The following is a 16,099-nucleotide window of genomic DNA, read 5'->3' as shown; positions in this document are numbered from 1 at the left end:
CTGGGGGCTCGATGGTGACATGAATAGGGCTTTGGCCATTAATTTGATGGGATGGCTTGATATTGCCCTTGCAGAAGAGCAACGAATTTAAAGCAAGCTCTGAAATTAGAAAATTAAACAAAAGCATATTGAGTTGAACTATATCTTTCTCTGGATCCTGCTGTCTGACACCTTTGGCATCCTTAGACTTCTCTGGGATGGATGTAATTAATTTTTTCAGTTTTTTAATTTTATTATTTTTATATGGACTACGGCACAACAAATTGGTATTTCCCTGAAAGCTACCAGTTAGCTAGGCATCAGGGGAAAAAAGCAGTGCTTTTGAGCTCATGGCAGAACAAGAAGAAAGAGAAGAGATGGGAAGCTCCTGTGGCATCTGCACAGCAGCAAAAAGCCTCAGCTGCAGGCATTCAGAAATGCTTCCAAGGGTGGACTGTGGAATAGACAAACAAATCACAGAGGTACCGTCCAATTTAGTTGTCAGAAAAATCTGAAATTCTAGGAGGGCATTTTGCTTTCCTTTGACTTGCTATGCTTTTGGGAATGTTCCTTCTCAAAGACCCAGAGCATGTGGGAGCGACGCAGAGGACATCCAACAGTTCAATGGAGTGATGTGGCATACAATGAAAGCTGCCTCCATTATAACTTCCAAGCCAGGGTTTTACTCTAGAAAGCTAAGGTCAATACAGCTCAGGGAGTTGAGACAATGCAGTGACACACGGTCCTTAGGAAAGGACGCTGTTTCCTTAATCACTAGTAACTTGGATATTTTGATTTGGTGATTCCTTAATCACCAGGAACTTGGATATTCCTGGTCATCCCAACTTCATTTCTTTAATGATCCACACACCTTCCAATCTACTACAAAGGTTATATCTGATTACGAATTTACTGCTGGATCAAGTATTGAGATAAGAGGCACTCTTGAGATAAACCTGTTCACTTTACTGAAAACTATGAAAAATATTCAAAGAACTAGAAGTCACTAAGCTTCCTTTTCAGTTTGAGGTGCTGCACAGGAGCAGAGCGAGACTGAGAGCAGGCGAGCTGGACCTTGACTGTGACTTGCTGAGGAAGGCAGAGGTTCCAGTTACTGTCCAGGGACAATCACTGCATTCATGGCAATTTCTACCCCATGAAGGTCTGATGGAAGCTACAGACATGGTCCACCAAGACAGGCCTGTAACACCCCTTCTGCCCCTCCTCAGGGGGAGCCAAGCTGTCTCACCTACACTTAGTCTCTAACTCCTATCTTTCCGGATATGCTTTAAATCAGGTCCAGCAGCCCCCAACGCACCCCCAAAATGCTCCAGTGTTTGGTGAACAAAGCATTATCCTAAAAAGCACTAAGGATCCAAGCTCCTTCAGGTAGAAAGAGGATCTAAAACCCATGTCCTGGACAAGCGGTTAACCCCCAGCTATTATGCTAAAGGCACAAGTACTGAGTCCCTTTCCTTTGTAAAATAAGTCAGCCTTGCTTCATTAGGTGGCCACCTCCAAAGAGGACACAGTGGACTGGGAAGCACCTTCAGCAAGTTTAACAGCTCTTTCCAGCAAAGTCAGAAAGGGAAATGTAAGAGTTTAAATAGGTGGGCTGAGGCACCTCCCCAGATGCACCAGCCCCTCCACCCTGCTGACAGGTAACTCAAGGCTTCAGAAAAGTGTTTTTCATTTAAAAAACAGTGTCTTCCAATATGACTTTCTGTACTTCAGGAGACCTTCCTCTCCTTCACAAGCATTTATAACAGCTGAAGAAAACTAATCGTCCTTAGCTGTACAGGGAAGCTCCGTTTCTCCAGGGACGGGACGTGGGAATTGGTTACAGCTATTGGGAGGTAAAAATAAATCCTCCCTGCCCTGAAGGAACTGACTGCTACTGGTACTTCAAGTACTCATCAGTTTGGGAGAGGTCTGAACGTGCCCTTGTCCCATGGATGGAAAACACTGCTTCAGGACCTTGATGTCCATCTTCCCTAGCTCCCTTCCCCAAAAACAGGTGTATAAAATTCAGGCAAGGCAATACTTACTTTAACTACTGTGCACACAGCATTAAGGTGGGCATGAGGATCCCATATTATGTTTAATTGTTTTTCCATACGTACTAGACAGGGATTTGTGACAGAAGAGAAGGAGGGGTGTTTGCTCTCACTGTCACTTCTATAACACTTAGCTGCTTATTCACAGTGTCATTTCTCTAACACTATTGCTATATGGACTGCAATATATCACAAAATTCATAGCAAAAAGTACTGTGCATCCTTGTTTCTCATTTATTAAAGTACAGTATTTCAGAGGAAGTGGCGTGTCTCATTAAAAGTGACTGAAAAAAATATTATAAATGAAAAAAACCCAACAGTCTATCAAAATCTAAGATTAATACATCTACCCCAAATAAAACCATTAAAATTATCAACACCACTAAATTTATCAACACTTACAAATGCTTTATAATCGCATGATTGGAAGATAAGTTTCTCTGGATGATGTTGCCAATATTGTACAGGCGTTGATGCTGTGGCTTCATTTGGAGGTCGCAAGGTAATTGAAGGCTCTCCCCAGTCTCCTGTCTGAAAATCACAGTTGTTTGAGATATAAGAGAAGTTGCAGGCAAATTTGCTATAAAGTATCCGTCCATTGTTGTGCTCAATTAACAATTTATTTTCTACACGTAGAGCCATGTTACTAAAATAATGGAATACAACTCCTACAACATTTTTCATTGGATTTAATTTATAATTCAAAGTCATCTACTGTAGTGGTTAATGAGGCTTTAATTAAATCTATTGCTTTGAGAATAAAATCGTTAGGCACTGGAAATGTTCCTTAAAAATAACTGTTTACAATACATATATGATGATGAGAGCACTTGAAAAAGTCATGAGTTGCACAAAAATGCCATTCACAAATTCCGCTATGTGTTTTACAAGCTTTTCTACACAGTTAATGTGTCTTCCATTATCCAGCACATATAACCGATAACTAACTTTCCTAAATGGCTAAACAACTGAGACTTTGCTTTGATCTGAAGACTTATACATTCTTCAAATATATGAGGCATTCTTTAATCTCTTTACGAATATTTACTTTGATCACTTTCTCTTGATGTCTCATTGTAGACTTACTAACATTGCCCTTTCACATTCATCATTCTCATTGATACAGGTGATTGCCTTCCTGAGCTGTCATTTCCCCTCTTTCCTCAAAGCCCTCAGAGAACACGGGTAGGACTGCAGTTTGCTGCCAAATCCCTTTGCAGGACACTCTTCTCCCTTCCAAAAAGAGCTAACGCAGGCATCGGTACAGGAACGCCCCCAGCATGGCAGTGCTGGTCTGGGTCTCACCCGCCATTGTGTGTTTTCAGACATGGCTTTATTGGACCCAGACTGACCTCTGGGCCCTTGGGGGCTCCTTCCACCTCACAGGCCATTATTATTATGAGGTTATTTATTTTTTAACTGTGATCTCTCCTACTTTTGGTTCACAGGCACCCACGCTGCCCATGCCCTCAACATGAGGGATGCTGCCAAACCAGCGTCAGCTCACTTTAACTGAAAATGACCCATGGATGGAATTCTCCTCTTCCCAAGCCCTCTACTCTCTGTCCCCAGTCCCACTTCTCCCCTCCCCTGTCTGGTCTGGACTGTCTCTGAATTTCCCTCTCCTGTCCACTCTGTCTTTTGGAGATCAGATTTCTCCTTTCTGATCCTCCTTCCTCCCCTGCTTGTTGTCTCTCAAACTATTTTGCCCTCTCCTATATGGTTATTTCAATTTGGATTATGCTACTTCTTTCTTTACCTGCACTTCTCTCTGTGTATTTTCTGTGCATGTCATATTGTTAAAATATGTGTTGAAGCTGGCAAGGAATTGCCATCAGCATTTCACACAGAATATGGCTAGAAGTTAAGATTTTTAAAGCAAAAAGAAGTTAAGCATCAAAAACACATGAAAAAAATCTTATCGAAGACATTCAAAAGTCTGGCAAACTATCACATCCTACTAATTAAATCAGGACAGAGTAAACAAAACAAGTACATCATTTTCATGTGTCACAAAATAATGAAATGACACACATTTGCACAACTCTGCAATGAAAAGCAAGAGATAAATCTGCAAACATCAACATTACCCTGCTGATATGGTAACTTCAAGCAAGTGAACATCATAAAACAAGTCGAACCTAGTTAATGTTGGCACTATTAGCACATCTACAAATTATACAGTATTGTAATTTGTTTTGCCTAGTTAAGTTGCATATATGCTATGGATATGACTTCAACCTCAGATTTTGAAAGGAAAGCAGCAGGAGCAATTGCTCCAATTTTTGGCATTCTATATCCACAGAAATGAATCCATCTGACCACTAACGTGTAAAAGCCTTCTATCATCTTTAACCTGAAGTGGGAATTTGATTTCTTTAAGAAGCAGTTCTCCTTATAAAATAAGGTTTCAATCATATTACAAGGGGTAAGGATCTGCACCCTTATTAGTGGAGTTTGTATTTGACTACAAGGGAAGATGGATCGCATCCATCACAAATTCTCACAGTGTGCTCAGCTGTCTCTTATGAACCGTTCACGGCCATAGCTAACAGGCCACTTGAAACAGTCCTTCTTTTCCCTAATAAAGATACACTCCTGCATGTTCTGTGTAAGGAAGTAGATCTCAGGAGGTCATCCTATCCATTTAGCAAAAGGTTACTACGATGGAATAGGAGTAAATTCAGGACGGAGAAGCTATAAAAGTATGTCTTTTGACCACCAGTCTTTCCACCAAGGAAGCACGGGGATGGCTGTGAGGTAGGACCAGAATTTTTACGGAATAAGTGACCCTGCGTAGTGCTCCTGCACTGGTCTGCAGGTGACTTTCCTCACATGCAGAAAATGGACAGTATGGACAAATTAAGTAGGGTACGTAAGGAGCGAAATGAATACATAATTTTACATTTTGACTCGCCTTTACATGAAAGATATTAAAAACATGGAGAATCACATTGTTTCTGTCTGTAAATGAAGGGCAGTAACAAGAGGAACAGTGATTACCGCTCATATTGATTCAATTTTATAAAGGAGCTAGGAAGCAATAACCACGAGGAAATGAGAAATAATCTTCAACCAGGCTAATAAAACTAGTGTATGAGACACTTACAGAGGGACTATGTGGAGACCATTGGTTTGTATCCATTAATTGCTCTATAAATATATACAATCATCCTAGTACCTACTCATTTTAAATTAGACAAAACAGAATTGATATGACTGCTGTACATGTCTCTAGGATGATCTAAACATGCAATACAGCTGAGGTTAAGGGAACGCAAAGATACAGCATTTCTGCTGTTCCTGACGGACCACTGCACCCAATGCCCTTTCATGTATTTCAGTGTGTCTTGCAGAGGGAGCAGCTACTAAGAAAAGCTGCATAAAATTAAACATCTTAGGTATAGATTATTATGATGGATGAAGAAGACATGTTATGCATAGTCATAACGTTTTTTAATATTCAGCAGAAGTGGCTTCTGGTCTCCTTTCCTTTTGCTTCTTACCAAACTCCCTAGATTTTTAAACCATACTATTGCTATTATTCATTACCTATTTAGACTGAGTTATAACAGGGTAGTCTCCAAAGCCTAGATCCATGAAGATGTTTAGAAGTGTAATTCCTATTACACATTCCCCATGCAATTTCCTTTCCTTTTCTTTTTTTTTTAAAGGGAAGAAAGGATTTTAAACAAGATTTAGACAGCTAAATACTTTCATAAATCTGGGCCTAAAAACCTCTACAGGAAGAAAAGATGCTCCTCAGCTGACTGACTCTAGTCAAATACTGAAATTCTGAAATTTAGGATGTGATGATGGCAATTAACTTCAGATAAAATACAAAGTAGGAACATCTTTGACCTAGAGAATATTTGAAACGACCAGTCTCAAGTCTGGGGTAGAAAAATAGGAACTACTATTAGTTCTAAACCTGAGGAATTGGTGTGGAAGAACTCATGGGTGATGTATTGAGATTCAGGACCTTCATAAGCACCTAAAACACTTCCAGCAGTATAGAGATGTTCATAAATTGCCGTGCAGGACCAACTATGATGTTTGATTTCATTTTTAAAAATAGATAGGATAGGATAAGGATTTTCTGATTTGAATATTTAATTTGCAATTATAAGAAATAATCAAACATTTAAGCTTATGTATTTTTTATGACACAATATACGTATGGAGATTTTGATATTTCTGATGAAGTAGAAAGGCAAGAGATAATTTATTCCTCATCTAACTTTACAGCTCATCAGACAGCTGTGCAATTTATCCCGTGTTTTTTGCTGTACTGCCTGTGTTTTAGTATTCTAACCTCCCTTTAACCAGTGCCTTTCCTCTCTCTGGCCTCAGTCACATTGAGAAAGAAGATTTTTTTGCTCCACATTTTGCAGATAAAGAATTTACAGTCACCAAATGGTCTCAAGTCAGGTGCCAGAGTGGAAAAGATTCAATCCTTGTACAGTGACAACTTTTAACCATAAAGGTCATAGCTTTAAAGACCAATACCTCATGCTCTTCCATCTTCATAACCCTGAAAATGGGCAGATGTGCACTTCTCAGTGCTCTAGAAAGGGTCAGATACTTGATGTCAAATGAGCTACAGAAGCAGATTACTGCTATTAGGTAATTTTTTACAATTGTTGCACATTTTTCTATCTCATCCCATTCTCTGAGAACTGTATTTGACTCACATTAAAGGCACCTGGATGCAGAGGTAGTCACAGGTGAGAAGTAATCTCAATACAACTTCTATAAAATCTAACACCTGCCTCATCTTTTTATAAAAATGTCAAGTTAAAAACCCTCCATGGTACAGGAAAAAAAAAAAAGGCCTGGTTCTGAGTGGCTTAAATGTAGTCATTTTTAATAAGGACCACATCTTATGGTCCTTATATCTTTTCACCTGTTAAAGCCTCCTGCCTAGTTATGGTAACATGCATTAGTCACCATGACAACAATAAATTGGAGCACACATAGATACAACACTTCTGGCTGAAAAATTAGTAATTTTCTCCTTGTAAGAATTTTAAATGTTCTGTGGACCAGCCAAATCCTCATGATTTGCTTACGTTTTAATTCCTAGAGCGAGAGAATTTTTTTTAGCTCCTCGTATCTTCGGCTTCTGAAATAATGGAAACAGGTTCATGGCGTACTTACATTTTAAAAGCTTCTAAAGCTCGGTAGCCAAAACGGCCCCTCTCTGGTAGAAAAGCTACAAGGAGGCAGTTATATCACAGAAATTAGGAGAAATCTACAGTTCCTCTGAAATACTATGCTTAGCAAAATCTGGACAAGTGGCTGTTGTCCTTACCACACTGCAGTACGGATCACCAGGTTTGCTCTCACGTGCACAGCAGATGTGCCTCTGTCACAGAAGTGATGAAAATTCAGAGCACCATCAGCATTACCTCTAATTCCCCCAAAGCGCCTCTGCAAACACGGCGTGCTCCTCAGCTAGGCAAAGCCCGTAGCTTAACACAGAAAGGGCAGCACAACACACTGTGGGGGTGAAACTGTGCAAACCGAGCTGTTTGCACGGTTTCTCGCTTTGGAAAAGTGAGCAAACAAAAACATCAGGAACAGAAGTCAAAGCTCCCCCTGAGCGAGACTGCTGCTGGCAATCCCCCCACGTCCTGTATGTACACCATACAGCCAACAGATGCTAACCACACGGCATGATACACGAATGCGCGCACACAGAATCCCAAAAGAGGGCGGACAAGTTACGAACTTTTTTGTCATTTCAGCGACGTGACACCCGTAGATAACACCACGGCAACAGACTGTACATCCATAGAGTGACAACATAGCCATTTATCACTGTATCTTACATTATGAACCTGATGAATCGATGAGAAAGGATATCCTGCATTCTGGTTGGTCCAGATCTCACAGACAGAGGACTGCTAATATAAACAGAAAACTACATCTCATCTTGTAAATATTAATGCACCGCAACTGCCAAAAGGCAAGAATAATTAAGAAAAGGCTTGCAATAACATTAAAGAAGGAAGTAAAACAGCTGTTAAAAGTAATTTTTATTTATTTGCTGACAAAATATTTTTGGACTGACTGGAAGGAAACATAGCTTATTCAGAGACTTTAGAAGAGGTTTCAAACTGTGAGTACAAGAAAACAGTTTAGTCAGAAGCGCTGGTGATGTGAAGAGATAAAGTTATGCAGGCAAAAACAGAAAATGCAGAGAGCAGAAGGAATATTTGTAACTTTCAGTTTTTGGCAGGGAAGAAGTTTGAAGTCAACATCCCAATTAAGTTTTGAGATTTGAATCTCTCTCTGTTGGAGACTTTCACAGGGAGAGAGGAAGGGAAAAATCTGGCAATACTGTCAACAGGAAAAATACGTTTTCTTTGCAACAATTACCAGAAGAGAATGCATTGCAATTAAGTGAAGCAGTTGCCCACCATCTCCTTCCAACAACAGTTCCTTTGCATACAAAGATACAGATAATATTACCTTTGGTATTGACCATGACCTTGCTGTGTAAATGAAAGGTTTCAGTCTACCTTCTACATTATTGTACAGAGAGTCTGTAGTAGCAAAGCGAAGTAAGCATACTGTAGCATCTCTAGCAAAAGCAACAGAACCAGGCAAGCACAGCATTCACCAGCATCTTTTACATATTTCCTTGTTTGGACATTCATCAAGAAAGCATCTGTGACACCTCAGCAAAAGCTAAGATAACATTTTACAGTAGCCAGGCAACTAAAACAAAGCATCAGACGTAGGATCTGCCCACAGTATCTTCGGCAGGCATCAACAAAAGGCAATAAACACGCATGAAAAATGCAACTGCAGCATCCAGAATAGATAGAAATTAATAGGTCAGTAATTTAACAACAGCAAGAATGTGCATTGCTGGTTCTTGTCAGCGGCAGCAGCAGGAATTTAGCACCGATGCTCAAAACAACCCACAGAAGTGCAACTCTTCTTAGAAATATGGCTCTTGCTCTTACCTTTTGCAGCCTGAAACCTGGCTGCCTGGCTGGTAACAGACTAGGTTATCACTTCTGGTTACTGTCAGGGCAGGCTGGCATCCTCTGGACTGACTACGGAGCGCTGCCAGACAGGCTGGTGGCTGCCTAATGTTGTTAATTGTCCCTTATTTCCTTCATGATTTGAAATGCAGATGCACGCATCCCTTCCCCCAGCTTCAGTAATTCTTAAACTTTCTCTTATCCGGTTAATTTCTTCTCCCCCGTCTTGTTTTCAAAGTTATTTGCTTCTCTTTCGTGATGCGCAGGGCTCTATATTTTGATAGCGTTAGCTAATAAAAACTTTTACTTTATTTCACAGTCTTCTACCTCATCCTCTGCAACTTGCTACAAAACAGTCCTCCTCCATGTGATGAACACGTACTCCCAGTGCAAGGCCGGTAGCAAACACCGCTCCAGCTGCTTCTGCTCTGCTGTTATTAGGACATTGCACTAGCTGGCAGTAATGACCTTTTTTTTTGTATGTCAAGCAAACTGACTTCTGGATGCTCGGGCGATGCCCATCACTGTGATGCCTACATTTGTTTGCTGGGAGGGGATTCCTGAATGGGAATCCATGGCAGGAGGTTGTGCCTCTGCTTTTCAAGACAAGAGTAAAAAAGAAGGCATTTCCATGCCAGGTGCAGCATCTCCAAGCATCTGGTAACCAAGAAAACATACTGCAGTGCTATTTGGACACACTTGCTGAGGTCCTGAAAGGAGTAAGGTAAGGCAGCATGGTACCGTATGCTAGCAGACGTTTTATTTCTCCCCGGCGCTAGCGGTGCTGGCATGGGGTTGCCGTGATGCTGTTGTGTCGTACAGCCAGTTCTCACCATCTTGGTATTCTGGAGACAAAGGCGTATCCTTAAATCCTGCCCCTGACGAGGACTTGCCTTTAGGGAGCGGTGAGGTGCCTCAGCCAGATCAGCCGGGAGCGGGTGCCTGTCCCCGCGCAGCAGAGGCGCGCGGGGCTCTCCCGGCAGCGCTGCCTCAGCCGCAGAGTGGCACAGCTGCTGCACCGACACAGCCATGCTGCGATAGCGGCCCTACCGTACTGCAGCACGGAAACGCATAAATACACCAGATGATATACATCTATCGGCTGCTTCGGTGCTGACTCAGGAGCAGTAACGTGACACTGCAGTAAGCGTGTATGCAAGCTTTAAGTTGCTCCATTTTTAAAAAGGGCAGGGAATCAATCCTTTCTTACACACGCTAATGGTACCCACCCTGCCCCTCCCTCCCCAGCTTATCTTCTCCCAAACATAAACTCACGGGTTAGCGCACTCCCCGCAAGAGTTGGGAGCTCTCAATTTGGTGCCCTTCTCCACCTGAGGGAATTCACACCTATGTATTTCACCTTCCTCTTTCACAGGTTAAAGCAGCAGAAGATAGGCTGTCTTCGATCCCTTTTATAAATGAAGGGAAGCCCTTCTTATTATTTTTAATTCTTGGAGAAAGAAGAGTGCATAAAAGCAGATCTTTGGAGCACTAACCTGCGAGAGACAAGTTCTGGGTCCAGCTCTCTGCTCCAAGGACTGTTCAAAGTGAACTGCCCCCATCACACAGACCTACCTCCAGAACTAAAGGTTTGGAAGATCTAGGATTAAGCTAATTCATCTTTAAATACAGGTGAATTGATTTATTAAATCAATAATAAATCAAGCCAACCAGCAGAGACCAAGAATTTCCCACGACTGTATGAATGCCCAGTCAGAAGGGCAGCAGTGCAAAACTCATTACTCAGTTCTGCACTCATTAATGTCTGAATGACTAAAGTACTGAAATACAGTACAGAAGGAACATTAATTTTACGGAAGATAATGAATTCAAATTCCGAAACCAACCTTTTCCTTGCACCACTGTAAAAATATTTACCATTTACTATATACATATTTTATGTCTTTGAAGTGCTGAAATTTTCTAATGAATTATGAAATCCTGAGACGTACTTAAAGTTGCATATCCCTGTGCTGAAGAGGAAGTAACCAAAGAAAGGAAAAAGGTTAAGTGAGTATCTGAGGCCAGAAAATAAGCAGTAGGAGGGAGAATTGGGATTAGGCTTCAAACACTCCTAATTTTCAGCTCCCAAAACATATGCCTTCAAAAAGAAGGAAAAGAATTCAATCTGTGCATGCACTTCCACCATAATAAACACAAATACACTTGGGCACTTAATACCACTGACATAGAAGGTTCTGTGAAAAAAAGAGTTTAACAAAGAACATTTTCCTAAGTAATATGGTAAAGGAAGCAAAAAAGTAGCATCAGCTATTGCCTGGCTAGTATCAAACATGCACGGATCTTCCCAAAAGATAAATATGTACATGTAACATTGCAACGAGTCTCTGCTATCATGATACCATTTTTGTGATAGCTATCGATGTCCCATGCGTAAAGGATTTCCCCAGCTAGTCACCATGGGACACAACTCTGAGGGGCAGGAGGGACAAAGGAAGGGGGAAACGGAATGGCCTGCACTGCACAGCTCCTGCCATCTGCTGTTCATGATACAGGTGGCTGGTTGACGGTGTGAGAGGGAAGGACGGAGGGAGGGAGGTGAGGAGGGAAGGAGGTGAGGCTTCGCGTTATCTGCTCTCCACTCATCCACCTCCCTCCCCTTCCCAGCAATCGCAGTTCTGACATGGTCTCCTAATCACTTTATGACTGTCTTTTAACAGAATTAAGGACTTTTTCAATTCTATTTATTTAACTTAATCTGCTTGATTTCAAGAAAACACAACTCACATAAGAAAAATTATTTCTTATTCTTCTTGCTAACTTCCTCTGTGACAGAAGACAAGAGGGCATAATTATTACAGACACCTGTTATAAAGTCAGTACCCAATCATGTTACAAAGTGTACATTTCTATCTCCTTCAAGTCTTTCTAATTACTCATATATTTACTGGAAAAGCTGTAGGACAGCACATATACAGGTCTTCAAGGTCATGGACTGTGTTGGAGACAGCTTAGTGTTTCATACGGTGAACAAAATTATCTAAGGAGAACTTACTTTAGGCTTCATCTCTATAGACAGGGAAGACTTGGGTGATAATCTGAAGACAGAAAGTAACTGTACTGAAAGTGATCACAAACCAGTAAGATTGATCATGGAAATTATATACTTTCTAAGGAGAAGAAAGGAGGAAAGCAACAGAAAAGAATACCTGGACAGCATATGCAAAAGGAACAGGAGCTGGGTGGTAGGCAGTCCTGATGTATTCAGCACAGCTTAACTAACTTCATTCGATGGCACTTCAGGAGATGTCATGGATTGACCTAAACTAGGAACAATTATCCTCAGGAAGTCATAGAAGATACTGAAAGGACCAAAGAAGGGCTAAAAGAATATTTAAGATTGGAGAAAAGGAAGATTCAGAAAGTACAGCTAGCCTAATGGCAGGGACCAGCAAGTTACTAGTAAAGTTCTTTAAAAATCCAGTCACCATCCACTGGTCCTTGTGGCCTATGACACCTTTTGATATTGCTCCTGGCCACCCGAAATGAACACTTAGGAATATGTGCATGTATGTATGTATGTCTACATCTATGTATATGTTATTCAGGATAACAAAGAAAAAGCATAATATTGCCTGCCATGTGTTACCTGACAGAGCTTCTATGGGCCGAGAAAAATTCAAGTTGTTTATAATGAGGATGCTCAGCATGAATCATCTCAGATCAAATTTCTTTCCTTTGTTGGAAAACTGGCCAACTAAATCAGCAGCAGCAAGGAGAAGCCCGGCAGGACTTGGACACTGATGGTGCCACTCCTGATGCGGTGACACATGACATGCCCCATACACAAACTAGCTTCAGTCAAAATGCAGTGGTTGCACAAGAAGTTGAAATGCACATTTAGAGAATAATTATTGGTATTGAAGCACAAGTGGACTGGAACACACCGAGGGAATCTGCAATGACCTGCTCCATGCCGTGGCTTGGAGGAGAGATCAGGCTCTCTGGGGAGGATCCGGGAGCCATGGACTTTCCAGAACAGGGTAAGAACTGCAAATGGATTTGATGAACTACAGAAATCAGTCAGATGAAATTCAGTAAGACAAGAGCATTCCTTGGGGAAGTAAGATTAAATACATAAATAAAATAGCAAATAAATTAGGAGAGCAATTTAACAGGGAGATGGGGAGAGGACACAAAAAGATTTGGAAGTTTTAGTATACTTCAAATTAAATGCAGCGGTCTTGCAAAAGAATAAACAAATAAATCACAGGATAATTCAAGTTGGAAGGGAGCTCAAGAAGTTTCCTTTCCAACCCCAGCTCAAAGCAGGACCAGTTGTCAGATGAGACCAGGTTGCTCAGGGCTTTATCCAGTCAGATCTTGAAAATCTCCAAGTACAGAGACTGGACAGCCTCTGTGAGCAACCTGTCCCCCGCCTTGCCTGTGCTCCTGGGGAGGGAGTTTCTCTTGCCATCCAGTCAGCACCTTTCTTCTTTCAATTTTTCTACCCAAAGTCGTGTTTTCTCCAGCCAGCCCTGGTCCCCCAGCCTCTCCTCAGAGGGCAAGTACTCCAGCCCCCGACCATCTTGGTGGGCCTTCGCTGAACTCCCCTCTCCTAAATAAAAAAGGAGGTATTTAATAAAAGTAGCATATTGTAACACATGGGAAGGAACTTTTGTGACATACACAGCCACCAGTGAGGTCTCATATGGGGTGGCGTCCAGTTTTAGCCACTGCACTTCAAGGAGGATGGAGGCACACTGAGGGAATCCAGAAGAGACTAACAACAGCAAACAGAAGTCTAGTAAACAGCAGGGCATGGCCCTGGTGAGGTAAACGTAGGTCCCCAATGGACTGTTCACCCCGAGCTGGTCCAAGAAGTTCATTGGTGACTCCCGATTTTCTGCTGCCTTCTCCACCTCTCCCCAGCAAGGCTTGTCCTCTCTTGCATTTCCACATCGCAGAGCCAGTGCACGGGGAGAAGAGGAGCTGATGAACATAACCTCCGGGCTTATTCCCCTGCTGTCTCCCCCTCTGTGCATCACTGCAGCGCTGAGCCTCACGAAATCGCTCCCGTCTCCTGGTGCTGCAGCCCCAACGAGGCGCAGGAGGGAAGGAGAGCAACAGCAGCAAACCCCACTCCCACTGATGCACATTATCTAACTCGCTAACTATAATACAGTCTAGCTCCAGAAATGAGGAGAATTTTGGATCAAATCCCAGAAAAATCACTCTTGGCATGGCAAACAATCTTTAAAGGTGCAACAGCTGAAAGAAACAAATGAAAATCAGATGAATGGGGCTGTCTGGCCCCTTTTGTAATTGTCACTCCAAATGTTTTAGGACCGTGGGAGAGCAGTTGTGCTGTCTCAATAGATGTTGCTTCCCTGAATGTTCCCAAAGCTCTGGGGAGAGTTTGTTTTACTGGTAGGAATAATCGCAGGTCCTCCTTTGAAAACAAGATCTTCAGAGATGGAGAGTGAAATTTGAAATTAGTATTTCTTTTAGAGAGGCAGAAACTAGAAATAACACTTCTTATTAGAATAAGTATATATGTTTTGCATTGGTATATTTGTTTCTCCTGAAAATACTTTACATGATTTTTTCCAGAAAATCACCAGCCATCTTGGACCAGCTTTCTTGCAGGCAGGCAGTGGGTGACAGTCATGAGCAGCAACACCACGATCCAGGTCAGTGCACCCTGTCAGCAGCTCCCAGTGAGGTTTCACAAGGCATATGCCATGGCCAGCACACCCCGGGAAGGCAGACGACTGGCCCAGGACCACAGCAAGCCTGGAAAGATTGTCCCCTCCAGCCGGCGGCAGGGCGAGAAGGAAAGCCAACCTCCCATGCCAGGGTCGATGCTCTAGGTCCTGTGCACCTCCAGCTCTTCCTCCACACAGAGCCATACTTTGCACATTTTTCTCTGACGAGAAAAGACTAATAACACAGCTGTGCTTCTCTCTCACCCAGCTGACACCCTCCTTCCTGCGATGGTGACCTTCTCTGATAGGCAGTCAGTTTTCATTTGATTTTGATCCAGTAACCCAGGAGTTGGGTTCCTGCTGGGGAGGACCAGCTGAGGGTCTTCCCAGCAGTTTGCTAAGGCTACAGCTGCCCTGCCCAGCTCCTGGAGGTGCAGCTTTACAGCCACAGCTCTGGCCCCGCGAGCCATGGTGAGCAGCCAAGCCTCTTCTGATTGACAACACCCCTTCTGCTGGCGCTGCTGGCTACAAGTGCGCCCCAGCCTTTTAGGCTTGCATAGGGGATACAAACTTCTGGACAAATACCACCAGTAAAGACTATGAGACTTTCGTCCCTGAACATTAGGTACAGGTATCTACATTTTAGCAAACAAACAAACAAACAAAATTCTTCCTTCAGAAGAGCACCCCAAACTCTAAGTACAACTTTTCCAGCAGCTCAAAAATGTAAATGTTAGATATTAAAATTCAGCTTTGACTCTGAAATATTCAGATTTTCCATAAGAATAGTTTATTTGACAGTAGAAACTACCTCGTCTTCTCCACTTTTCATACAATCCTCCTGCATTTTTCATACAATCTTTCCAATGTAGAGCTTCTAGCTCACAAGACTGAGTGTGAAAAACAGTAAATTAATAAAGAACATCTGTCTCCATCTTGAAAGAACATCTGTCCCCTTCTTGGTGTAGTATTTATGGCTTTAGTTTGGATCATTAATACCAAATATAGAAGCAGCTTCCGTAATTCCATATGCTGAAGCAGCATGTAGGTATGATCCACATCCTACGACTTTATTTCTAAAATGCTAGCTTCTGTAACATTCTTGAAAAAGTTGTATCTCTCTATTCAGGCAGAAATTACTTATATTTTTCATAATGTCTTTATCAGTTTACTTGCCCATTAAATACACAATAGTCAAGGGATCGACAGATGAAAGTTTGCTGAAATTTACAGTTCAAGATACAGCCCTCTATGGCATTAATATCTATCTGAAGTAGAAAGATAACTGTCGGTAGTAACATCTATACCATGCAATAAAAATAGATTCAGCTAAGCATTTTTCTTTTGATGGTAAATTGAAGGTCTTCATAGTTCAGTCATCTCTCCATATTAAAAA

At 41.9% G+C, this 16,099-nt stretch overlaps 1 protein-coding gene across 1 annotated transcript in view; it reads right to left on the bottom strand.

Annotated features, from left to right (window-relative positions):
* Positions 1-16,099, bottom strand: part of ANKS1B (ankyrin repeat and sterile alpha motif domain containing 1B) — a gene marked incomplete at both ends in the record, with an annotated part of 442,459 nt that overhangs the window by 25,702 nt on the left and 400,658 nt on the right. Inside the window, 4 exon segments of the mRNA XM_082308774.1 lie at positions 2,439-2,567; positions 7,871-7,945; positions 10,531-10,578; positions 10,580-10,609. Of these exon segments, the coding sequence (XP_082164900.1) occupies positions 2,439-2,567; positions 7,871-7,945; positions 10,531-10,578; positions 10,580-10,609 (282 nt within the window).

This window comes from Platalea leucorodia (assembly GCF_965183815.1).
Source record: "Platalea leucorodia genome assembly, chromosome: 4".
Classification (NCBI taxonomy): domain Eukaryota; kingdom Metazoa; phylum Chordata; class Aves; order Pelecaniformes; family Threskiornithidae; genus Platalea; species Platalea leucorodia.
The sequence above is the reverse complement of the archived record's forward strand: the minus strand, read 5'-3'. Positions and strand labels throughout refer to the sequence as shown.